The 24,907-nt window shown below is 40.9% G+C and overlaps 2 protein-coding genes and 1 pseudogene across 4 annotated transcripts; 1 reads left to right on the top strand and 2 right to left on the bottom strand.

The window, feature by feature from the left end:
• On the top strand, positions 1–5,992 carry LOC122774453 (annotated as a pseudogene).
• A 210-nt stretch (positions 5,993–6,202) lies between these two features.
• On the bottom strand, positions 6,203–10,228 carry LOC122774423. Its single transcript, XM_044033694.1, has 2 exons — positions 9,561–10,228; positions 6,203–9,384 (listed from the first exon to the last, which is right to left on the bottom strand). The coding sequence occupies exons 1-2, from the start codon at positions 9,668–9,670 to the stop codon at positions 6,756–6,758; spliced, it is 2,739 nt and encodes a 912-aa protein (XP_043889629.1). The 5' UTR covers positions 9,671–10,228; the 3' UTR covers positions 6,203–6,755.
• A 78-nt stretch (positions 10,229–10,306) lies between these two features.
• Positions 10,307–24,693, bottom strand: xirp1 (xin actin binding repeat containing 1). Of its 3 annotated transcripts, XM_044033679.1 has the most exons (8): positions 24,487–24,693; positions 23,769–23,823; positions 23,394–23,687; positions 22,590–22,668; positions 18,636–18,787; positions 18,384–18,425; positions 12,961–17,400; positions 12,469–12,530 (listed from the first exon to the last, which is right to left on the bottom strand). In XM_044033679.1, the coding sequence occupies exons 1-8, from the start codon at positions 24,609–24,611 to the stop codon at positions 12,528–12,530; spliced, it is 5,190 nt and encodes a 1,729-aa protein (XP_043889614.1). In that variant the 5' UTR covers positions 24,612–24,693; the 3' UTR covers positions 12,469–12,527. The 3 variants fall into 3 exon arrangements, with proteins under 3 accessions (XP_043889596.1, XP_043889605.1, XP_043889614.1); XM_044033661.1 differs by having other exon boundaries at positions 10,307–17,400; positions 24,487–24,689; XM_044033670.1 differs by lacking the exons at positions 22,590–22,668; positions 23,394–23,687; positions 23,769–23,823; positions 24,487–24,693 and adding an exon at positions 21,166–21,269 and having other exon boundaries at positions 10,307–17,400.
• Between the last annotated feature and the right edge of the window lie 214 nt (positions 24,694–24,907).

Genomic DNA, 24,907 nt, shown 5'->3' with positions numbered 1-24,907 from the left:
AACGACTGTGCCACATAACTCACTCACTCACTTACTGTCTATGGCACTTAACGCTACCCTCAAATTGAACGGAGTAAATTCAGCCCGAGTTAGGCAAACTATAGATTTAATCAGCGTGATTAGTGAGGAATGAAATCTGTGTGTGAGTATTTGGTGTATTTTTTTGTTTGCCTCTAGTAGAAAAAAACAACAAGAAGTAGTACAGTTATCAGTGTGCAGTGGTTTTGTCGGCTGTAACGGCTAATATTATTACTCTATGCAATTTCTATTCTTTCACCATGTGACCATGAGATGCAGCCTATTCCCTCTTAGGTTGAGTAAAACCACACTTGATGCTTGTACCTCAGAAGTTCAACAGGAGTGAACCAACTGAACTGGAAACTTTTTAAAAGTCTGCGCTAAGGTTTTATTGGCATTTTCAGAAATAAGTGTTCCATAAAACTGTTGTGGTCCATATAGAAATAAGTCAATATATCTTTAGAAATTATATGGCCTGATTATTGATTAGGAATGTTTGTCTTTTGCATCTTAATTTCCTGCTTCCGTTACTCACAAATTGAGTGATAATCTTTAGTGGCACATTAATGTTAATTATCTTAATAATTCAATAATAATGCTCAAAAATTCCTGCGGTGAACGAACACTGCTGTTGAAAGATTATATTTCTGTGAGACAGCGGTGGTTTCAACTTTTTACAGTTATTGAGCTGCGGAGACTCCTGAATGTTTAGCCTGTGACTGATGTTGCTACGGGCTGAGCTGTTAATGAACTTCTGGTGCTGTACATGCTGAAAAAACCTGAAAATGCTCCATCAGTGAAAATAGTGGCATTTCGTCAAGCAGGTGTGAAGGTCAAGGTTTGGAGATGTTTGTCTTTTGAGATCCAGTCGTCACGGAAGTAACTATCACATAGATTAGTAATGACATTTGATTTTGACTGTCAAACTGTCCCAAGCTCTTTCACTTGAACTTCGCTGCCAAGTGCCGGTTACTGAGGTGATTAAAACATGGTGAACTTAAGTAGCTCAAAGCACTGCAGTGCTAAAGCTTTGCCACTATCTACAACTAGGGTTTGCAGAAGATACTGAGACAGCGTTCGCTTCCAGAGTCGGTTCAGATATGCCATGAAAATCCTTCCTGAATAAGAAGTCTTCACACCAGCAGTGTGGTTCTCAGACAGGAACGCATTTAAATTCATAATAAAAATCCATACACTGTAGATGTTCGAAGCACTTTGATCCTATAACATTTACCGTTGATCAGATGCCTGCAAATATCGGCTTTTTATCTAAACTTGCATGAGTTGCATCAGTTAAGGAGCATTTTAAACACCACTGAAGCACTGTCACTGTCATGAGGGGCTGCACCATTCTCCAGAGAAAAAAACCCAGAAGATTAAAAAGTGACTGCATGTCTGGATTCCACAAGATTCCTCTTATCATTTTCACTTTCACTTCATCAAGCAGGTTGTTTTCGCCGTCTCCTTTGCTTTGTAAAAACAAAACAACAAATGACTTTTGTCACTCCCTGTGTAGCTGTCTGGTTTGTTTCATATCGTGCACAAACAGGCTGTGCCACAGCTCCCTGTTCAGGTACAACTGTAAAATGATTTGTAAATGTATGTTTGATGGCAACTCCATGCACTGTAACACCAACAGGTGTGTATGTTGTGCCGCGGATGACTTGGCTGTGTAAATGTTCATGTCGGATAGAAAAGAACATTTACCTTGTAAATACGAATGAAGACAAAATGGCCTGAGATTAATGTTTTACTCTGTTAAGTAGTGTTTCCCACTGTTGGCCTTTTGTTAGAGCTTCACGCGTCGCACACCGTTTGATTTGGCGCCTTATCAGTTATGTTATCTTGCATCATCTTTCAGAAGCACACGGGGTTTGTAATCACGCGGGCTGTGCTTTGATGTCGGGACACATTTCTCATTATAACACGACAGACGGCACAGGATTCACTTTGCTCTCAGTGTGTGTGTGTGTGTGTGTGAGAGAGAGAAATTGGTGATCAACAATTGATCGTTAATGCCTTTGAATTCAAATTCTCTTATTATATTTTTGACATTTCTTTCCCCTCCAGCAGGAAACCATCGTTCTTCCTCTCGTGGTAGCACTTCATGGTTAATTTAATCAGATGATTGGCAAGTACATTTTTTCTTTCTGAAATGTTCTTTTTAAAAAAGATCATCATATATATTTTTTAAAAAAAAGCTTAATTATCAAATGTGTGCGTCCACAAATGCCTCATTTCATGTGGAGTATTTGTGACATTTGCGGGGGAAAAAACGAGAGATTCCTTGATGGTTCATTCAAATTGCTGGAAATGACAACACATGCAAAACTGATTTTTAGTAGCTGAATAAAGTGATCTATGAAATTAAGTTGTTTGCAATCCAGCCTTTACTTAAAATGTACAGATTATACATAAACACAAAGGGTTTGCCCAGAGTTTGCAAGCTATGACATTAGAACATAACAGGATTTTTACAGTGAGCACATCAACAGGAAGCTACACAAAAAAAAAATCAATGAGTTGAGGAAATGCTCTGACATCACAACATATTTTCAGGGATTTAAAGGAAGATCGTTTTAAAATCCCATGTCATAATAAAATGTCAAATACGTAGACGTTCCCACACTTTTTTTAAGCAATGTCAAAAATGATGTGATGTTTACACGTTTACTTATTCCTCGTTATTCTAGTGGTTACACATGAATTCACATATGATTCTGAGCTTAAATAAAGAACCATGACGGAGTCTGTTCTCATTCACGGTGAAAATGTCAGTGACGACTGAAGAAATCCTCGCAGCCATTGGAGACTTTGGTTTCTTTCAGAAGATGCTCCTTTTTGGATTTTCCTTCCAATTTTTCTTATTTCTGGTTTTATTCAGTAGTTTCATTTTTTTTCCAGTCCGATCCAGACCGACACTGTAACACAGACTGGATCCTCGCAGCTGATTCTAACCTGACCGCTGATGAGCAGCTGGACTTGACCCTGCCCAGGGAGGAGAATGGAACGTTCAGCCAGTGTCGTATGTTTGTCCCTGTGGACCGGAACATTAGTGTTATCAGGCAGCACAGACTCAATGAAACCACTGGTTGCTTGAATGGCTGGGTTTACTATAACACACAGTATAAGGCGACAATAGTCACTGATGTAAGTTAAGTACAAGAATGAGTTTTCTAACGTCGTCTGTGCTGACTGCCTTCTTCTGAGCGTCGTTTTCCTTTTTTTCTTTATTCAGTTTGACTTTGTGTGTGACATGTCACTGATGCCTGGATTTGTGCAAACAGTTTTCATGGCTGGTTCAGTTGTTGGTGCGTTCATCTTCGGACCATTAGCTCAATCGTAAGTGACCTCTGCTGCTACTGCCTGTATTATGACATTGTAGTTCTATAAACACGTCATCACTGACTCACAACTGTCCTGTCTAAGCGTATAACTTGATACAGTTGTATATCTGCTCCTGGTCTATCGCTTCTGTCTCTCCCTCACATCCCTCTTGTCCTTTCTCTCCCCCACCTCTCCTCCACCCCCCATTTATCCTTTCACCCCAATCGGTCGAGGCAGATGGCCGCACATCTTTCTTCCTGTTAAAAGGGAGTTTCTTTCTCTCCACTGATGCCTAGTGTTTGCTCATTGTGTGAATTGTTGGGTTTTCTCTGCTCTCTATAATGTTATCTATGTACAGTGCCTTGAGATAATGTATGTTGTGATTCGGCGCTATACAAATTGAATTCAATTGGCAAAATATGACCTAACCCTCTATCTTTCTTCCCCCGTGTAAACTTTAGGTACGGCTGCAGGAGATCCACGCAGCTACCAGCGGTACTCCAGCTAATATTTGTCTTAGTCATGGCTTTGTCTCCAAATTATTCCACGTACCTTGTGTCAGAGTTCATACTCGGTACCACATTTGCAGGATTGAGAATGATTTTTTTTAATATTTTCTCTCTTCAGTTTTTAAGGAATTCTCCTGTTCCCTGCCGTGATTTTGGTGTTTGCATTCTACAGCTACTGAGTGGATCGGAGTCAGGAGGTCCTTAGCCACGTGCATATGTCAGCTGTCTTCAACTGTTGGACAGATTGCCATTGTTGTGCTGATGTACTTTGTACGCGACTGGAGGATTGTTCAGTACATCTTGACAGGAATGCAAGCCGTCGTGTTTGTGTACATATGGTAGGTTGGCAAACTGGACCTACATCAAGATGTTTGGTCTTGGGACACAACATTGGCAGGGCTCAATCCAAGGGGAGGGGTAAACGGTTGTCTTTCAAATTCCCTCCGAAGACACACAAGGCCTTGAAAAAGTTACATATAAAAGGCTGATTTGAAGGCTACAACCAAACTTTGTCTTTTATTATTATTTTAAAGTGATAATATTCACTTATTCAATATCTGCAAATAAATCCCCCGAAATCTTCACTTGACCTTGATGATGAATGTGCGATTAACCTGGCTGTGAGTTGCGGTCCTGATTAAAACACTGATAAGTTCACAATATCTTGGTTTGGCATTTATGTTATTTTCTTTTAAAGGTGGATTCCTGAATCTGCAAGATGGTTGCTGGAAAAAGGAAGATTTGAGGAAGCGAATGAAATTATACGAAGAGTTGCAAAAGTCAATAAAAGGAGTGTCCCAGAGGATCTACTGCTCTTGGCAAGTCGGATTATTATTCCATATTCCACCAGTTCATACCCATCGTTGTCTTCAGCAGCCTTTTAATCGTCAGTGGAGCTCTCGTTATTCTTCTCCCTGAAACCCGGGACAAAGACCTTCCTGATTCAGCTGATTTTCTTGAGAACAACAGGTAAGCAAAGCATGATTCTTAGATTCAGGCCAATAACCCTCATTTATTTGAATAGAACAACACTAGACTCTGAGCAAGGTGATAAAAGAAGCAAATAGCATGTTCTAAAATAAATTAAAAAAAGCTTTGTTGTCCATCGTATGAAATATATTCTTTTGATTCAACTTTATTTAGTAACATGCAAAGAAGCGTAAACCTCACCGTTGATGCATTTCTAAATAGAAACAGTATTGACAAAAAATAGAGGCGGTTGGAAGCAATTACTGAAATGAAACCATGAAATCGCTGTGTTCCTTTTCATTTCAGGAGTGATGCCACCAAGCAGAGTGGACGAGTTTTCAACACGGCTGAAAACAACGGCATAGAAGCCACCAAATTCTAGATAGTTTACTTACATGTACGATTTCAATGAAATGCTGAGAGAATGTATACTGTGGTGTCTGGCTTGCTTATGAGAAGATGACAAAAGGAGATTAACTCAGTTTACCACAAATCTTCACTGTATCAGGACAACCTTAGTTTTATGGTATTGGATTATATGTAGTCTTAAAAGGAAACACACGAGACACAAAATATTAGGTGCTACTCATTATTTGCATCCCCTAAAACTAGAATTTGTCTCTTTTTACTCATCAGTGTTTGCAAAAAAACATCAACTTATAATTTGGTGTTCTAGGTTAAGTTTGTCTTCCCATTGTTCAAAGACGGTTCAGTCTAAAACACAATGTGCTGTTGCTGAATAAACAGCCTCCATCTTTAATCTCCACCTTGAGCTGGGATTAGGCAGATTACGCCACTCACTTTGCAGGTATGTTAAAAAAAAATAAAAAAATTTTTAATGTCAAACTGCACAACCACAAATCATGATGCATAGTCAATTTCAAACTTATATATTTTATTACAGATTGATTCATCGATCATAACACAAAAAAAGCTGTCATATCAGCATATTTATTTTCTGTTGTTGTTGAAGCATTTTGTTTACGCCTCTCCAACAGAACTGTTGTGCATATACATGCTGCCTCATCTTTAAGTTATTATTATTATCATTAAAAACCCAGAGATAATTCTTTAGTCTGGTGAATCTCACAGGTTTCCTCTCTAATATTAATGTATGTGTGTTTTATTTCAGTTTAACAATGACAAGTCTGAATGTTTGATCCTGGAAATACATAAACTCTGTCAGTTTCTGAACTTTTCTGCCGGCCAGGGATAATCTGTAATCAGGTATTTTGTCACATTTCACATTTCTACTTGATTAATGCCATGCACAAAAGATTAAACCTTTTTAAACCTTTCCTATGTAATGAAATGTTAGCAGTGCTTCTTTTAATTATATGTACGAGTGCATTTCACAATCAAACGTTCAGATTTGAAATATAACTTTAACATGCACAGTTATTAAAGAAATGTTCACATAAAACTGATTTTGCACAGCTGTCTGCACGTTAGTTGGTTTTTAAACCAGGGGTCTGCAACCTTAAGGATGAAAATAAAAAAACCTTTCACCCATAAAATGAAGATAATAACATGTATAAAGGTTTTCATGCAGATAACAGTTGACACTTCATTGCTGTTTATACCCTTAACCTCTTATAAAGTGGAAAAAACACTAAATTATGCATACCTAGTCCTCCCATTGTTTGTGGCAAATGAATTAAATTAAAATGAACCCACTTGTGTACTTCTTCATATACACATTACTGCATTTAAGTGTTGTTTTTTAATTGCATTTGACAAAGACATTGTATGTGACGCATAAAATAAACACTTGTATTTATCACCTTGTCTCTAAAAAACATTAACTACTAGCGCTCTAGAGCCACAGGTTGCAGACCCCTGATTTAAACTAATTAACTGTCAGGTGATTTATTGTATCCTTAAAAAGTACATTTTAAACAATAGGATTAACATAATTCATTTATCATCATATCACCCAAGCAGATCCTCCATCCAGCTACTGTTTGTGACAGTGTTTCCTGTTGACTGCTCAGCAGTTTTGCTCTCAGACGCCGTAAGATTGTCCATTAATGAATCTGCATTGCTTGCCATGGACACAGACGGCAGAAGACTTTGTCCTGATGTGAAAATGTCTTCGGCAAACAGATCAGTGTGGTGGCCTGAAGGAGCACCGGTGAAGAACATGTCTGACCCCAGTGCGTCCTGCAGTGAATTAGAAGCGGCTGGAAACGCATCTGCGTTGTTTGAAATGACATCAAGTCCAAATATGTCATTGGAAAAGGCCGATGTTTGTGTTTGGGAGGCTTCCGCTCCTCCCTGATCAAACACATTAAGAGTAGGAGGCTGAGCGAACAGCACGTCGTTGACACTGAATATGTCAAGGTCACTTGTGTTGTTGTCTGTCATGAAAGGATCACACGCACGACTCTTGTCTTGGGTCGTAAGCGCTGGGTCAGGGACTGTCGGCTGATCTGTCACACTGAGCATCACCTCACTCTCCACTGATGAGTCAAACAGGCTGATGCCTTCAGAAGAAACACCTGCAGAGTCACTCACAGAAGAGGAAAACATATCGCCTGGTGTGTTCCCGAAAACTGCACCAAAAAGATCGCAGGGATCTTGATAAGGCTCGTGGTTGTGATCAGTAAATGCTCCTTGCACGAGGTTTGCCCCTTTATCCTCTGGCGTTTCAAACAATTGGTTTGGATTTGGAACAACGTTGTCACCACTGATCTGATCGAACGGCGGGTCAGCAGAGACAGATGTGACACCACAAGTCAAAACTTCACCACCACGTTTCTCTGCTGGCCCCACTGATGTTTGGTTCACTGACTCAGGAGGATCTTCAGACTGAGCTGGTCCAGGATCAGTAGCAGTCAGTACTTCAGTCTCACAGCTCTGTAAATCAGACTCTTGACCCAGCTGGATTGGGTTTGCACAATCGTCACCTGTTTCGCCTGTTGAAGTCGTGTTCAGGTTGGATGTCTCTGTGGATTTGCTCATATCCTCATCGTTGCTACTCTCCAGTATGCTGGGCTCAGCAGAAGTTGATTTCTCTAGTTCCAGAGGTGGGACCTGAGGCACGTCATCTTCCTTTTGCATTTCCTCTGTTATGGCTTCCTTTGCCACCTCTGACCTTTTCTTATCAGCATGTGTTTTTTCCTGTCTCTCACCCTTTGTGTCTGATTTCGTCTTATCCTCGGGCTTCTCTGAGGACGACTGAAACAGTCTTCCAAAAAGTCCACCACTGGGTTTGACATCTGCTTTCTTGGCATCTTTTGGTTCAGCTTTGTTCGTTTTGTCACTCCCACCTGATGTGAAGAGCTTTGATAAAGGACTCTTTCCTTTGGACAAGGAGCCAGATTTGGCCTTGGTCTTTTCAGTCTGTTTAGCAGAGCCCTTCAGAGAATCTACTACCACAGCTGGTTTCTTCTGAATATCATCATGTTCCTGCACATTGACGAAGCTGGTCGTTTTTAACTGATCTTTATTGCTTTCACAACAGGCCTCTATGTCAGGCTTTGGAGCTGCAGAAATGTGCAGTGCACTTGGATCTTGTGAGCGACTGGCTGAGCTTCTTGGAATTATAGCTGGTTTATCAGACGGCTTTTGATCCTGAGTAGATTTGACGGTTTCAGTGACACTTTGCATCTTGTGTGATTCTTCAACCTTCTCAGCAACTCCATTCAGAATAGTGCTGTCAGCTTGTGGACTCTCTTGACTGATGTCTGCTTTACCATGAGACTCCTGGTCCAAACTGTTGGTCATTTCTTCAGCGCATTTATTTTCAGATGTTTCAACATTCACCTGATTCTCCTCTTTTTTGACTCCCGACATCAGATCATTTTGAGGCTGGTCATACTGCACTATGTCAACATTTGGCAAAAACCGTACAGCTTTCTTAGTTTTATCCAGTTTGTCAAGGACAGGATTGTCCTTGGTTTCTGAGATTGGCACATCGTTAGTTTGCTGAGCTTTTTTATTTGTGACGGTAAAACCTTTTCCTGAAGAAAAGCCGTCTCGCATGCGTCCAGCTTTGGTTGGATTTGGTTCCTCTGCAGGCAAATGAGCCAAGTTAAACCCTGCTGCCTTCGATGGTTCCTTGACCCCCTTGTCTTTCTTTTCTCCTTTGTGGTTCATCTCTAATTGGTTCTTCTGATTTTTATGATGCTCTGCAGCGCTCATGTTATACATTTCTGCCTTGCCATAGTTGACTATCTTATCTTTCATATTTGGTGTGTATGTCCTCTGTGAAGTATTACTTATAGCAGTAGTCTTCTTTGTCTCTGGTGGCCAGCTCATTTTCAGTTTGCCCTTAACGTCAGCATGGCTGTTAGACCCCGCCTCTCTCACAGATGACTTTGTAACTAACACTTTAGCAGAGATGTCACGCGGGCCATCACCAGTGTTTGACTTGGGTTTTGTAGATTTGAGTGTGGACACTGCATCTGGTTCATCTGTCCTTTTATTTATCTGAAGCCAGCGGTCTTTATGCTGTTTGTGACCAAATCCCTCATCATAATTTCCTTTTCTTTTAAAAAGCTGTTGGTAGTGAGTAATGCAGTAGAACTCCCCGTAAAGAGACGAATAGTTGTGAATGCTGAAATAAAAACAAAACAGCTACATTTTAAATTTGAATTGAAGTGAAAATAATTTGTGATTCTTTATCCGCGTTAGATCAGCGTCAGTGAGTGATTTCAGTGTATTCATTTCTTAAATCTTGGGTTAAAAACTCTGATTTGTCATTTTATCTTACAATGAAAAAAAACGCCTCACCTGAGCTTCTTGTGACAGTGTTTACAGCAGAAACAGTTGTTGTGCAGGATAAGCTTATTGGCCACCATTTTTTCCATCGGATAGACAGGTGTCAAACAGGCAGAGCACATTTCCTTGGTAGTGGACTGGAACTATATTGAAAACAAATTTGCATTAAGGTAACTGAGTCTTTTTTTCCATGTTAAGGGGCACAATAGGGTACATTTAGCTCAGTGTGGCTTAACCACACTTTGATGACGCAAGTCAGGACCAGTGCCCCCAATGCTCCACAATGTATAACAATTGGAAAGTATTTAATTAGTGTTTTTAGTTTTGGATACATAGAACAGTTCAAATTATACACTATATGTACAAAAGTATTGGGATGCCTGATCATTACACCAACAGGTACATATAGAGTACGCCGTTGGACTTTGTTCTGCAGCTGTAACAGACTTCTTGGAAGACTTTCCTCAAGATTTCTTAATGTTTCTATGGAAATTTGAGCCCCTTCATTCCACAGAACATGTATGAGGTCTGGCACTGATGTTGGAAGAGAAGACCTGGCTCACAATCTGTGTGCCAGTTCATCCCAGAGGTGCTCGATGGAGGTTGAGGTCAGGGCTCTGTGTGGGCCAGTCGAGTTCTTCTAAACCATGTCTTTATAGTAGTCCTTGCTTTGTGTACTGAGGCACAGTCATGTTGGGATAGGAAATGTCTTCCTCAAACTGTTGGAGGCATGGCAAATAAAAGAAATGGGGTACCAATACAACATATTTATATCTTTATTTTCTTCAATGTGCACAGTATAAAATCTATAAGACACTTCATGTCAATAAAAACTCAGCATTTCTTTTATTTTAGATCATTGGTATAATGACTAACAAAACATCTTATTATCATAAAGTCATATACAAACAAGCAGAATAACTGTGTTCCTAAAATGAAAGGACTAGGAAATACACTTGTCTAATTAAAGGCACATTTAGTGCTTTTCTTTTGGTTGGCTAAATGTTACAAACACTGTCCCATCGTTCTTGGCTTTGCTCAATACGTCTCCAAAGCTGCGACCAGATCTTTGCATTAACGGCGATGTCATGACCTCATATCTGGTGGGACTCCCAACTACTTCAAACAGAGCAGACGATTTCGCATCATTTTGTTTGGTGACAACTGTTGAAGTCGTGGAGGAAACATATACGTTGCCAAAGCCGTCCGTCTCTTCGTATGTTTCACTGACAGTCTTTGTGCCGAAGATTCCTGTAGGCTGCTCTGGAACAGTTTTCACCTCGAGCACACTGACTTTGCGCGGCGTATTTGCAGCTGATTCCTGTCTCGCGCTATGCGTCCCGCTTTGGGAACTACCATTTGTTTTTGGTTTAAATGTTGAAAGGGGCGACTTTGGTTGTTCGGTAGACTTTCTGGCAGCGGAGTGAATAGAGATGAATGATGGAGAGGACTGCGAAGACGATTGTCTGACAAGTGGCTTATTGTGCGATGGTCTGGGGACTTCTGGCTTGGAGGGACTTGGATCTGCAACAGTTTGCTGATTCACATTAGTTGTCTCTTTGGCTGGACTTGATTTGGCCTTGCTTGACCCAATGCTTATTTTCCTGATGTTGTTGACAGGCTGTAGATTTTGCTCCGATTTTAAAGATTCATCAAATAGTCCTGACAGGCCTGCGATGTCAGCCTCAGACTTGAGATTGGAAACGGAGTACAAAGCCTTTTTAATTGCCTCTTCAATGTCAAGAAGTTTTGCCAACGTCTCTTGCTTCAGGTTGATTATTTCCTTACTCGCCTTTTCCAGATCTTCATATGCAGTGTCAACTGAGGAGATGCTTTCTAAATCATCGTCCTGTGCCTCTACTTCAGCTTTCTTTTCCTGGGTTTTACGTTGCTTAACATTTGTACTTGGTGTATCAATCCATTCAGGAACATTGTCATATAGGGTCTTCAGGGATTTCGTGTCAACGCTGCTGGTTTCCTCCTCTATCTCTTCCACCTGAGACAGGATTCCTTTGAGTTCCTCTCGTTTTCTTATATTTTCAAATATTTCCATGGCTGCCTTCACGTTTCCTTTCATGATCTCCTCCTTGTGAACAGAAAGCCTCTGCCGCCGCTGATCCTCTGTCTCGCGTACTTTCTTCTCTCTCATAACAACTTTATCTTCAACCTTTTGATGCTTTTCATCGGGGTCATCTTGCTGCACATGGCATGTATCCACCTGGCAGCTGGTCAACACTGGTGATTCTTCAGTTTTGCTGTGTTTGAGATTTGATTTGTGTTTGTGGGAAGGGATTTTGTTGTCATAGTTATTGTCACTATCATTTATTACTTTTACCGTCTTGGGCACTCTTCTATCTTGATTCTCAGTTTCCTTTTTTTGAAAGTTCTGTAGTGCTGCCTGTAAGCTCATGCTCATTTCATGTGTGCCATCTTCTGCATAACTCTTCATGCACATTTGAATCTCCTCAGCTGCATTAATTCTTTTAATTACATTTCTCTCCATTTCCACAGTGTCGGGCATTACCTGGCAGCCTGATGTTTCCTCATTAAGTAACGTTGTATTCTCTAACGTCTTCATTTCTTGAGTCTTTGACTTCATGGGTAGATTTTCATTTGTTTGGCTTGAATCTTGTACTTTTTCATGAACACAGCTTTGCTGGTGTGTTTCACGTAAGGATTGCTCATTGATTTTGTTTTCTTGTACTTTTTCTGTAACGGGGAATGGTTTGCTTGGTTTTGGAGGAAACGTTGCACTTTTTCCATTGTTGACTTTGGTGGCAGGGGGAACTGGTCTCTCCACAATTACTGACTTTGCCCATTGTGGCTTTGGTGGTAACGCTGGTTTCTGCTCCTGTGCTTTTTCACTAGTCTTTTGAGGGAGTGGTGGAGGTGGAGTTACACGTTCAGACCTTGGGCTTCCATTTGCAACAGAGTCGGGGGTTGAATTCTTTGTTGTATTGGATGGTTGTTCTTCATAGGTTACTGAAATTGAAGGAGACAATTTTGTGTCAGATGGAGGCAGAGGCACCACAACACACTGCTTGTGCACAGTCGTGCTCCTCTCTGAACAAGCCCTCCCTGAGTTCTTGTATATCATGGCAGCCTTATAGTCTCCTTTGGACACATTTACACTAGATTTCTCGAGAGACTGCAGAGCCAGTTGAACGTTACCTCTCACAATATCCTCTTTATCTAGGAGCCTTTGCTCTTGTACTGCAGTCTGCAGAGACCTAATAGCTGCCTTTACATCTCCTCTGATTACTTCTCTCTCATCTTCTGATGTGTGGCCATTACAGTCATAGTTTACAAAAGGTGGCAGGGATTCTGATGCACAATTACTGACTACAACTGCTCTTTGATGACAAGCCTCAAAGGAAGCATGGTTTTCTTGATCTTTTATTGCGTCACTGACCTTTGGGCAAGTCCTGATTTGCTGGCCTCTGGAGGCAGACGAACACGTAGATTGCATCCTTGCTGCTGATGAGCTTTCCTCCGCTGAGACATTTAGGTTGTATATGTTTCCAGGAACGATGACGTCACGCTCCACATGCATGCTTTGCTGCTTAGCCATTTCAAGGGATCTTTTGGCTGCTTTCACATCTCCAGATATGATGACCTCTTTTTGTACTGTACTTCCTTCTTCTTCGGTGCCTTGGACTGACAAATCGATGTCATAGATAGTTCCAGGTTTAATGATTTCCCGCTCTACACACATGCTCTGCTGCTTTGCACGTTCTAATGACTGCATTGTTGCCTTAATATCCCCAGCAACAATTTCTTCTTTTTCTACTATGACATGTTGCTTTACTGTAAGTTGTTGCTTCGCTGATAGGACATCCCCAGCAATTATTTCTTCCTTTGAAACACAGTTTTCCACACTAGAAGGGCACTCTGCTGAAAAAACCTTTTTTGTACTCTGTACATCCCCTGGCAGCACATCAGAAATGGTTCGCTCCACCTGTTCTTTGTGGTGGCAGAGACTTCTCTTTGCCTCTTTCACATTGCCTTGAACGATTTCAATCTGTTCTTTAGAAGCAAGGCTGTGATCCACTTCGTCTTCTGACAACTCAGTGTGAAGACTTTTCAGGTAGTGCAGTTCTCCTTTCTCAATGCAGCTCTTATACAAGTTCACATTTCCCTTTTCATTTTCATCCACTCGACAAGACGCTGCAGTCCTCTGACTATTGGCAGTAGCTAACAGGTTTCCAATTGCAGACTTTACATCTCCTCTCTCTATGACTTGACTCTCAGTTTTGGTTTCATAATTGCAAATGAGTGAATAGACGGACATCTCCGCTTGTCCTTCTGGAGTCTCTTGCATTATGATTCCTTTTTTCAAAGCCTTGTCTTCCACAAATAATTCCTTGATCATCTGGACAATCTTTTGTATTTGTTCATCCCTCTCGAGGTCCATACTTGTGACTGACTGGTAGACTGGAATTTCTACCACAGTGGTTTCCACATTTCCCTTCTCCACCTCTCTGAGGAGAGTCACATGGGGTTTTAGGGTTGGTTTGAGTAAGAGTTTCAACATGATGTTTCTTATGTTTCCCCCAATAACCTCTTCCTTCTGGATTTGCACACCTTCATTGCTTTCAACCAAGTATTTAACCATGTTCACATTCCTACTCTCGTTTGCTTCTATTATGATGCCACTGGAGTGAACAAAAGACATTTGGTATAGATACGATAGGCTGTCAGCAACACTGTTGACAGTGATTTTGTCTAATGGAGTGGTCTCAAAGAGCCAGGTAGTGCACTTCACGTCAGACCTTGGTAGCTCCTCCTCTACATCTTGCTTTGAGGTATCCTCAGGCTCCTTGATCTTGTCCAGAGGCTGAGATTCAAACAGCCAAGTGCAGCGTTTCACATCTCCTTTCTGGCTGTCTTCCCTGTGGACTGTTTTTACTTGACCTTCTTCCTGGGGTTCCCCTTTCAGACTGTCAATTGATTGATTCTCAAAGAGCCAGGTGGAGGTCCTGACATCACCGCGCTGGACATCAGTGACACTAACCATTCGCACAAAGTTCTTGCATGATTGTTCGGATTCAAATATCTGTTTATTGAGCTGCACAGTATTGCTTCCAAAGTCTTCAATGACTCTGACAGAGGACTCATCGTGGCTGGTGAGGGAGTCCAAAGGTTGCGTCTCAAACTTCCATCTGGCCGACTGGACATCTCCTTTTTTGACATCTTCTTGTGTGACAGCTCGGATCACATAAACTTCATTCTCGGCCTTGATGGCATCAAGTGGTTTGGTTTCAAACATCCACCTTGCTCCTCTTACGTCACCACTCATTACTTCCTCTTTTTTCACAGTTGTAACCTCATGAAACTGCCCCTCTTTGTCTCTGATGGCGTATAGTGGCAGTGACTCGAACATCATGGTGCTGGATTTCACGTCTACATTGCTCACAGTCTGTTCTGCAGGGACAAGGTTCAGCTCAAGAGGTTCATTGTGGATTTTGTCCAGTGAAGAGGTTTCAAATACAAACTGTTTGTTCGGGACATCACCACTTTCAGCACCACTCACTCTTTGAGTGCTTGCGTCATCTGTGTCCTTATTGATCAGGTTCATGGGACAGTTCTCAAACATCCAAGTATATTTATGTACTGAACCTTTTTCAGTTTGTTCACTCTGGATATGGCCATCCGATGATGTCGCCATTTCGGTTCCTATTTCATCAAGTGACTGGGATTCAAAGAGTTCTTTGACTCGTGAGACATCTCCTGACTGAAAGTCCACCTGGCTAACGTATCTCATGTCTTGTTCTGAATTAGTATCTTTTCTTATTTTATCCAGGGTTTCTGTTTCAAAGAGATGTTTGACTGTTTGAACACCAACCTCTGGTTTCACAGAATCTTGCGTGGTGCTGCAGAGCTTCAAATTGCACTCCTCTCCATCTCGGATGCTATCAAAAGGCTGCGATTCAAAAAGCCAAGTCATGGACTTGACATTGGCCATGTCAGTTGTTTCTTTATCTTTCACTTTTTCTGATTTGTCATACAAAACATCCATTGGTTGTGTTTCAAATAACCATTTACAAGCCTTCACATCACCTTTATGAGACTCCTCTTCCGCAGAGGCAGTTTGCTCTGTCACGTTGAACTTGGAATGAATCCCCTCTATGGTCTGTGTTTCAAAAAGCCATGCTGCCATTTTGACGTCACCCTTTATATCCTCCTGTCTGGTGATGCCTTTGATTACCTCAACATTTTCTTTCTCCTCTGCAAGTCCATCCAAAGGCTTGGTCTCAAACATCCACTTGTAGTTCTTTACCTTCCCTTTGATGATTTCTTCCCGGCTGACTGTTGTGACCTTATGGAGGTTTCCAGAGCTGTCCTTTATTGCATATAGATGAGTTGCCCCAAACATTGCTTTGTCTGCTGCAGTGGCATTTTCCTTCTCAATGATCTCCTCATCAGAATTAACGATTTTGCTCAAAGGAATCGTTTCAAAGAGATGTTTGAATCCCTTTACGTCACCCTTTTCAATCTCTTGGTTTTTGAATTGGGCTTTTTCGTTAATACTACAGCTCTCAAACATTTGCTTTCTGCCTTTTACTTCTCCTTGTTCATCAGCAGAAAGGGTAATTTTCTTCAGACGTCCGACTTCATAAGTATCATTTAGTGTCTCTATGGGTTGAGTTTCAAACAGCCACAGGGAAGTCTTGACATCTCCCCCAATGATGTCTCCCATCTCTGAAGGCTCTCCTTTCACTGCTGCCAGTGGCTGCATCTCAAAAAACTTCCTCTTGTTTACAACATCCGCCTCTCCCGTGCATTCAGCCACCGTTCCTTCAAACTTGTCCACTCCAACACCCTCTTGTATCGTGTCAAATGGCTGAGTCTCAAACATCCACTTCTTTTGGTCAACTCCTCCTCGTTGCCCCTCTTCCAGTGATATGCCCCGAATGACTTTCACTCCATCAGATCCCTTATTAATCACATCCAAGGGCTGTGTTTCAAAAAGCCAACGGGCAGTGCTGATGTTGCTGCTGTTGATCTCTTCCCGGCAGATGGATTTGATTTCATGCATATTGCCGCTGTTGTCTCTGATAGCACAGCAAGGTTCTGCCTGGAAGAGTTTCAGAGTCTTCTGGGTGTCTCCTTTTTGTTCCTGGAGCTCAGATTTAAGTTTCAGGAAGCTATGATCTTCTATGGAGTTGCAGCGTCCCAAGTCACTCAGTGATTTGGATTCAAAAAGCAGCCGAGTCCCTGACACATCTCCCGGCTGGATGGGTTCTTTCAGTACTGCCTCAACCAGCTCCCCTTCTTCTCTTATGGATTTATTTAGAGAATCCATGGGCTGGGTCTCAAACAGCCATGTTGATGTTCTCACGTCACCACAGACAGAAGTCTGTCTCAGAGCGGGCCCTTGTTGGACGCTGGTAATATGCTCAAACCTGGAAGACGTGCTTCTGACATCTCCACCTTTTAACTCCTCATCATCCAGCATCTTCTTGGTTGCATGAGGATCTCCAATATTGTCCAGATTCCAGTTTTCAAAAATCCACCTCATGGACTGGACCTCACCCTGATAAGCTGCATCTGCTGCGCTTGTGTTGTCTGGCTGCACGGCATTCATTATCTCATCATCCACAGCATCATCGAGATTTGCCCGCAGGTCTGGATGGATATGTTTGAAGAGCCTCTTCAGTTCACTCTTCTGCCGTTCGTGGTAGAACGTGGAGAAGGTTTCCTTTGGTGGGAGCACGGGGAGGCTACCTAATGCTGGAGGCCCCTCATAATCCAGGGGTCTAGGTGGCACAGGAGGAGGTGGAGGGAGAGGCAGGTCATCTTCCTCAAGAGAAGATTGTGTAACTGTGACTTTCCTGGCTGCGTCAGCCATCTTGAAATACAAAAAAACAGATGGGAGTAATATTGTCAGGATTCAGTTTTGAGTATTAAGTATTAATGATTGCACATGCAAATGATAGAATGGCATGCATTGAACACTTGAAGCCATACTTTACCTTTCTCTGTGCTGGCTTGATGTCTTTCATCGCAAACCATCCTGTCACCACCATGCTATCACGTCACAGTCACACCAGGGTTAATGAAACACTTCATAGCTGTTAGTAGGCAGATGTCCGCCAAACACCCAGCGTGGACTGAGCGGCTTTTTGATAACATAAGCTCAACCAATTTATTTGTCTTATTTAGACATTTATTTAAACCTGCTTTTTTTTAATTGGCCACTTGGGGCAGCAAACGCAAAACTGGCAGATAATTGTGTTAATATAAAAGAAAACCTTTTTAAAGACATAAATGATACACCTGTGCACTGTAGATGAATGTAAGTGCAATATTCATACCTGTAGGAAATATAAACTCTTCATAACTCGACAAATTATCAGTGTTTGTAAGATCATATGGATTAAACAGTGAAATTCAGGACTATCATTTCATTTTAAATCCAGGTTATTTAAATGGTTACTGCTAAAGTCTTCTATGGCAGTGTGTAAGTAGACAGACAGACGACTTTATTAATCCCTTTGGGAGGTTCCCTCAGAGAAATTAAAAGTATATATACTATTTAAAATTATATTATTTAGGAGGCAGTCACATAAATGTACATTAGTATTTATTAAAAACGTGTGTTTTAGTTTTGTGGTCAGCTAATCTGACTCAAAATCAGATTTATAGTTTTACTATAATATTCAAAGGAGTAAAATTGTTCTAAAAGCAGCACAAATTTGTGTCATTTTATTGTTTTGTTGTACCACAACATTTTAAAGTGAGGGGGTCAAAGGTTTTCGATGCAAGCAAAGCAAAATGGTGAACAACCACAGCACACAGTAAACAACAGAAGGCATGAAAACAGTACAATACCTTTGTGTTTTTAGATCTTTTTGCTGGAACACTGATGAACTCCTGTTGAAAAAAGGTTATATATAATTTGCAGTTTCTTTTTGTACACTTTGGTTCATCACTTTTCTGTATTATTTTTGCACCAGTCTGTGTGCAATGGGTTATCCGTGTTTTGTTGAGTTGCTCTGTTGTGATGGAGCATAGTGGTCATTCTCTACTGAAGCCCTTGACCTCGGTGTGTGCAGAGGAATGAGAGGAATTTCAAGAACTCACTGGCTGTGTTGAGCCTCCTGTGGAGTCGATAGCTGTTGCTCGTGACAGATAGAGAGCGGATCTCTCTCTCACGGAGGAGGAAGTAGATATTTTGTCTCTGGTTTGTCTTGTTGGGGAGCCCCCCTTAGTCACTGATAGACTGGTTTTATCACCTGTAATTGAAAAAAAACAAAAAGTAAATCCAAAATAACCATATTACAAATAGTTTACTTACAGAGACCACAATAAGGGTAGTAAAATAACCTGTGGACTGTCAGCAATAACTTTGTGTGTGTGTGTGTGTGTGTATTTATAGTGATGCTCTTAGTGTGTGTATTTATAGTGATATTGGAACCTTTCTTATCACAGTCGACTTGTGGAAACAATTTCATCCGCTGCAGTCTGGCACCTTGGCAGTAGTTTTAAGTAGCATGGCGAACACACACTTTGATTCGCCATGCTAAAAAAAATTAAACAATGCTAACAAATCGATATGTTTACGATGGCTTTGACCCTGGGAGCTGACGAGACAAACCGACCCTCACAGATGGCCTGCTGCCCAGGACACTGTGACGCCAAGAAGAGAGTGGGGAAAAAAAAAACCACAAAAAAAACAACAACTGCAAGCTCAGCTGGGGTGAAAGAGATTGTTTGCACATTGTTTATGTGAGCTCCCTGCCATCAAACCATCAACTCCTGACTAAAGGAATGCGACAGCCTGACCCACTAAAAACATGGAAATGAGCTCAGCTTTAGCCTGTGGTTGAATGTCGCTACCATACACTTTGTCATTTTAAACCAAGTGAGTCCATGTTGAATATATATTTATTGTTATTTTGTCATGATCCCCCTCTCTTTTGTTGCCTTTATTTTAACATACTTATCGCAGTGTTTGACTGTCTCATCTCTCCTTTCTGTCCCCCATTTTGCTTTCACCCCAACCAGCCGAGGCAGATCTTTGAGTCTGTTTTTTTTTCTTGCCTTAACAGGTTGTTAACAGGTTGTTAACAGGTTACCTTACAGGTTGTACCATTTGATTAGACTTAACTGGACTAACCTAAACAAATCAGGTTTATTAGGGCCCAAGCACGAATGCTAGGGGCCAAAAAGGAACCCATTGTTATGCTTCAGATTATTATTATTCGGTGTCATTGCGGTCATTTTTCAGGGGGTTAACGTGCATAAGAACGCTGAAGAAAAACAACCCGTGTGTTGCTCAGGGTCCGGGCTAAGGTTGCTAAGAAAGGGAAAACAGAGGAGATGATGTTTGAAGATGTTATAGGCCGAGACAAACAAAAAAGTCTATCGGAACCATGACCTGAACGCAACATTAAGTCGGCCATTTTGATTTTTTTTTATACATATACATATATATATTGAATATAGTAGATGTAATATCTTCAGAGGTTGTTTGGACACCTACAGTACAGTGAACAAAATGGCTGGAGGTCACGAGCCACCCAGCTGTAACTAATGGCCAGATTTGAGCTCATCTCTCCTTTTTATGCACTAAGCCCACACAGGACAAAAGGATGCACCCGCGAGCTGGCGCCTCTCACGAGTCCAGACTTAAAGCATTTTTCATAGCTGGGTGAGCAGAAAGAATCAGTGCAGCGTGCGTCCACGCCCTCTAAACTTCATCAACTTCACCAGTAAGCATACACACACACACACACAACAATATCAATAGTTGTTCTCAAATCAAAACGGAATCACAGACTTTTACATTCTGACGTCTCTTTGATGTGGGTGAATTCTCCGGGAATGGAGAGGAGCTATTAGCAGCACAGCAATGTGAGGGCGTTTTTTGGGCTGCTGGCAGCTGTACAAATGATGGTGAGATGCAGTTGGTATTTGCTCGTCACCACCACCATCTTCACCACCATCAGCTGTTGTCAATTGTAGCCACATTCACAGACTGTAATGAAAACCTGCACGCCAAAAGGTAGCTCATACTGGAGGGTCTCAGACCCCCCAAACAGTACACAGACAATAAAAGACATATTTGGGGGGGTTTTCTTTTGTTTTTTATAGCCTATGTAAGCAGTGCAGTCACACTCAGTATTTCAATGATCTTTGATTGGAAACAGTGTCAAACATCAACATCAAACAGATTAGTTTAAACAATTAACTGTTTACTCATGTGCCAATGTTTTAGTCTTTTATTACATTTTTAATTTAATAAATCAACCTTATACGACTTCAAATGTTATACACTATTTATTTATACTTTTATACTTTTAAATCTATTAGAACACTTTGGTCATTTTGTTACGACTGCTATAAAAACTGTGAAACAAATGTCAATTAAGTTATCAATAGTTAATCAATAGCAGACCTGGACTGTATAGTATGAAAATAAGTTGTCATTCATGTCATTTATTTTCAGATCTTCCTTCACGCAAAAAATACTTATCAAACCACATTGTATTATCATTATCATTATTATTATTATTATTATTATTATTATCATTATTATTATTATACTATAAAACAGTGTAGTAAAGCAGCCTTTCTCCATATGAATAACATGAATCCTCATGATACTCACTAAGCGTTGTTGTCACTCCCTGCCCGGTGTATGTCCGCTGTGTTTGGGCCTGTGTGATGTGTGATACAGCTGCCTGCCTCTTCTCTGCGACTGAACTCTTTCTGGTCCTGTGGCCTCAGCGACAGCTGATTTTTATCAGCGCCCACTGCCTCAGTGGAAGACTTTGGCTATTTTTGGGAGGGTGTGCTGGCGACTGCTGCTGCAATCACCCCCGTTAGTCACCCAAGGACTGGGGCACCCCTCCACCTCCCATTCCCATCGCTACATTGTCACCCACTATAACAGGCACTGGGTGGGACCTATAATATGTATGTCACTGGTGTTTGGTGGGGTAAGACAAAAAAAGCACAGGAACACACGAAAGGCCCTACTTCAGTAAACTGGTCCACTGAAGTCAGATTAAGACATTATTTGTCTTAATATTATACAGTTATTATTGTTACATATATATGTTACATAGAAGAATAATATACAAAGAGAAAAAGAATAATCTGAATCCACATACAACATAAAGGAAATAGCTGTAATCTGCACATAGAAGAAGAAGTGTGTTTACTGTTTATAGAATTGGTACAACTGTTCATGTGTATGGTCTTGAATAAAAAAGATTATATAATATATCACATCAGTTTGTATATACCAATAACATTCATACTGAGAAATATTTTTTAAGGAACTAAACTAAAAGTGTTACTGTGTGTTCTATTCATTTGTAAGTGTTTTTGAATCTGGGTAATAAGAATGTCTCATATGTAAACAGACAATCATTTATATTTAAAAAAACAATTAAAAAAAAACATGCTTTTATCAGAATAAACAAAGAAATAATGTTGTTTTGGTTCGTATGCTGTGATCAGCATTAGTAAACCGGTGTCCTGTAGATGTGTACGGTCATTCCTGTCTGTGTCACACATCAGATCCAAGACAGAGATGCATCATGGCTCCAGCTCTGCGTCACTGTCAGAGCCATCAGTGACAGCCTCGCTCCTATCTTAAGCATGTGTCCCTCATGCATAGTTATATATTTACACTCATACATCCTGGTCTTTATTTAGCTGATTGATGATGCATCCCAGGGCCAAAGAACACGGACGTTACTCTTTACTCTCCTCTGTCAGGATTTGTGTGGTGACACTTCAAATACCTTTTGCTCAGTGGGAACTTAATATAGGTTCATGTGTTCATATCGCATGTGTGAGGGCTAATGTCCACGTTCATATCTCTGCTCATACGTTATGTGTAAAAATGGGCAGGAATACAGACAAATCATATGATGTTTGATTTCACAAGTATTATTAACTATGAGCTGTGACACCAGAGTACAACAGTGACCTCATGCCTTTGAAGGAGCAGTGGCACAAATCCCACCTGCCCTCTCACATCTCAGTGCGTTCCCAGTGAGTAGTAACATGACCATTACTCACCGTGTGAGTATCTGGATGTTTTGTCGTTAGACTCTTGGAGCCGGTTCATGGACTTTGCTCTCTCCACCTGGGTTGTTCCCTGTGGATCGAGAGCATATAGAGTCATGAAGACAGTTACGGCTCACTCTTTTGTAGTTTCAAAGTGAATAACGGTAAATATGGCATTGATGAACAGTTTTGTGTTACTTCAGGTAAAAGTTAAGGTGCAACTGGATTATTTCAAGGACTGGTATATAACATTTAGTTGGGCTTATTGGCAGAAATGTAATACACCAGCCATACATTTAAGTATAAATGGTTTTCATATGAAATATGTCTTTTATATGTACTTGAGGCAAGTACCTTCAAGACCGACATGTTTTTATCACACCCGAAAACCAGCCTCAGAGTGTTTTTAAGCAGAGGTTTACTTTGGCTCCACCCAAAAAACGCTTTTCCATTTGTTACACTCTGCAGTTTTACTGTTAGATGTCACTGATTCTTACACGCTGGACCTTTAAGAGTTGACACAGACGTAGTATTGTTCATCAAACTCCTTAGAATGTTGAACTGTTATACTTTTATAAGAGCTGAATGTAGTATTTCTGTAGTGTCTGTTTCCAAAATCTGTTCACTCAAATGTAGAGAGATGCGTGCCAGGACAACCGTACAGCAGCCATTTGGCAAAAATGGTAATAGTATGTTATGTAATAATTTTGCCATTAAATAAATTTGTCTTTGTTGTTTTTCTTTAATATAATATAATATGATATGATATGATATGATATGATATGATATAATATGATATAATATGATGTTGCATACCTGAATAGTAGTATTCTTTAATGGAGTGTTATGACTTCTCAGGTCCTGCAGGGGGCAGTCTCCTCTTATTAACTCCAGGTTGGAGCTGCTGTGGTGGACACTCTGCTGCACGAGATTGGCCTTGGACTCAAACAGAGCGCACAGAGCTCTGGTGCCCGCAGACTCTCTCTGAGGGAGGACGTCCATGGAGCGACTCCTGGCCAGATAGGAGCTTCTTCTCGATCCCCAGAGGCTCACACTCTCACTGCTCTCGCGCCTCCCCCACCGACCCTCCACACAGTTGTCTGACGCCTGCTACAGTCAGCAGCAGAAAATGGTTTCTATGTTATATTTAACCATGTCAAAATGATTGTTTTAAAATGAAATGTGCATTACCTGGATTTTATGCTCCACTTTGTCAATGCATCTCAGGTCAGCACAGCTTTGATACCTGTTGAAGCACATTTATAAGCAAATGAATTGACAGTGCTCTCAGGAAACAGCACAGAAACAGCAAAATAGACTTCTGTTGTTTATAATTGTTTGTACAGTAAACATATCCTTTAATAACTGTATTTATTGATTGAACATACATTTGCCCTCACAAATTTATTTATTTTTTCTCTCTTTTGGCTTCTCCCTCTCTAGGGGGCACCAAAGTGGATGATCCACATATTTGATTTGTCAGAGATTTTTATGCTGGATGGCCTTGGGACCGGCACTAGGAGAACACTGGATGTGAAGCTTTCTCCAGTGGCTGGGGTCAATTTAGAGTGTCCAGTTAAAAAATGAGCAATGGGGGATTACCCCAGCCTTTGACCAGCAAACCCTCTGTTTACAATCTTGACACTGAGACTCTTCTGCACAGGTGCATCAACGCTCAATATGTACTTATCGGAAAAATGCTGCATGGAGTTCTGATATGACTGTTCTCATACAGGTCACATGGCCACATATGGGATCTACAATCTGATGTGGGACCACATGCTGAAGTGACACAGATCTTATTTGGAAAATCAAACTTGAGTGTCAGATTTCTGTGTCCACACAGACTTGAAAATCATACACTTCACGAAAACCTCAGCCATATTCCAAGGATATAAAACAAACTTACTGTTGCACCAGCTGAGACACAGACTTCCTGCTCCAGGAGGTGAGGTTTGGCATGACCCCTGACCCCTCCTTAGTCGAAGAAAGACTCTTCAGCGACTGAGTCTTCCTCAGGTGAAATGTCTCCATAGTGACGCCTCAAACAGTAGCTGAAAGAGGGAGCAGAGCACTTTTTATGAATTCACCTTTCCCCGTAGAATTACGGCTGAGGTTTAACTCAGTTTGATTATATGATAGACTGTCATGCTGATGGTCATATGACTCTGTTAATGTTTATGAGCGTCTCAACTCAGACAAGCCAAAGTTAAACCTCTCTGTGTGCTATTGTGGAAAATATATAAATATGTATATTTTGTTGTTGTTGTTTCTAAAGGACATAACCTACTCTCAAAAAAGAAAAGAAAAAAAGTCACAAAAATCAAAAT

The sequence above is a fragment of the Solea senegalensis genome, linkage group LG1 (genome assembly GCF_019176455.1).
Source record: "Solea senegalensis isolate Sse05_10M linkage group LG1, IFAPA_SoseM_1, whole genome shotgun sequence".
NCBI lineage: Eukaryota > Metazoa > Chordata > Actinopteri > Pleuronectiformes > Soleidae > Solea > Solea senegalensis.
Note: the sequence above shows the minus strand (reverse complement) of the source record. Positions and strands in the feature narration are given on the sequence as shown.

Excerpts from the sequence above, each read along its gene's own strand:
- LOC122774423 (XM_044033694.1), bottom strand. The coding sequence starts at position 9,670 with ATGTGCTCTGCCTGTTTGACACCTGTCTATCCGATGGAAAAAATGGTG. Across the intron at positions 9,385-9,560 it reads CACTGTCACAAGAAGCTCAG|CATTCACAACTATTCGTCTC; the intron begins GTGAGGCGTTTT and ends TTTTTATTTCAG.
- xirp1 (XM_044033661.1), bottom strand. The coding sequence starts at position 24,611 with ATGGAGACATTTCACCTGAGGAAGACTCAGTCGCTGAAGAGTCTTTCT. Across the intron at positions 23,824-24,486 it reads GTGTCTCAGCTGGTGCAACA|GTATCAAAGCTGTGCTGACC; the intron begins GTAAGTTTGTTT and ends GTGCTTCAACAG. Across the intron at positions 18,788-22,589 it reads AACATCCAGATACTCACACG|GTGATAAAACCAGTCTATCA; the intron begins GTGAGTAATGGT and ends TTTCAATTACAG.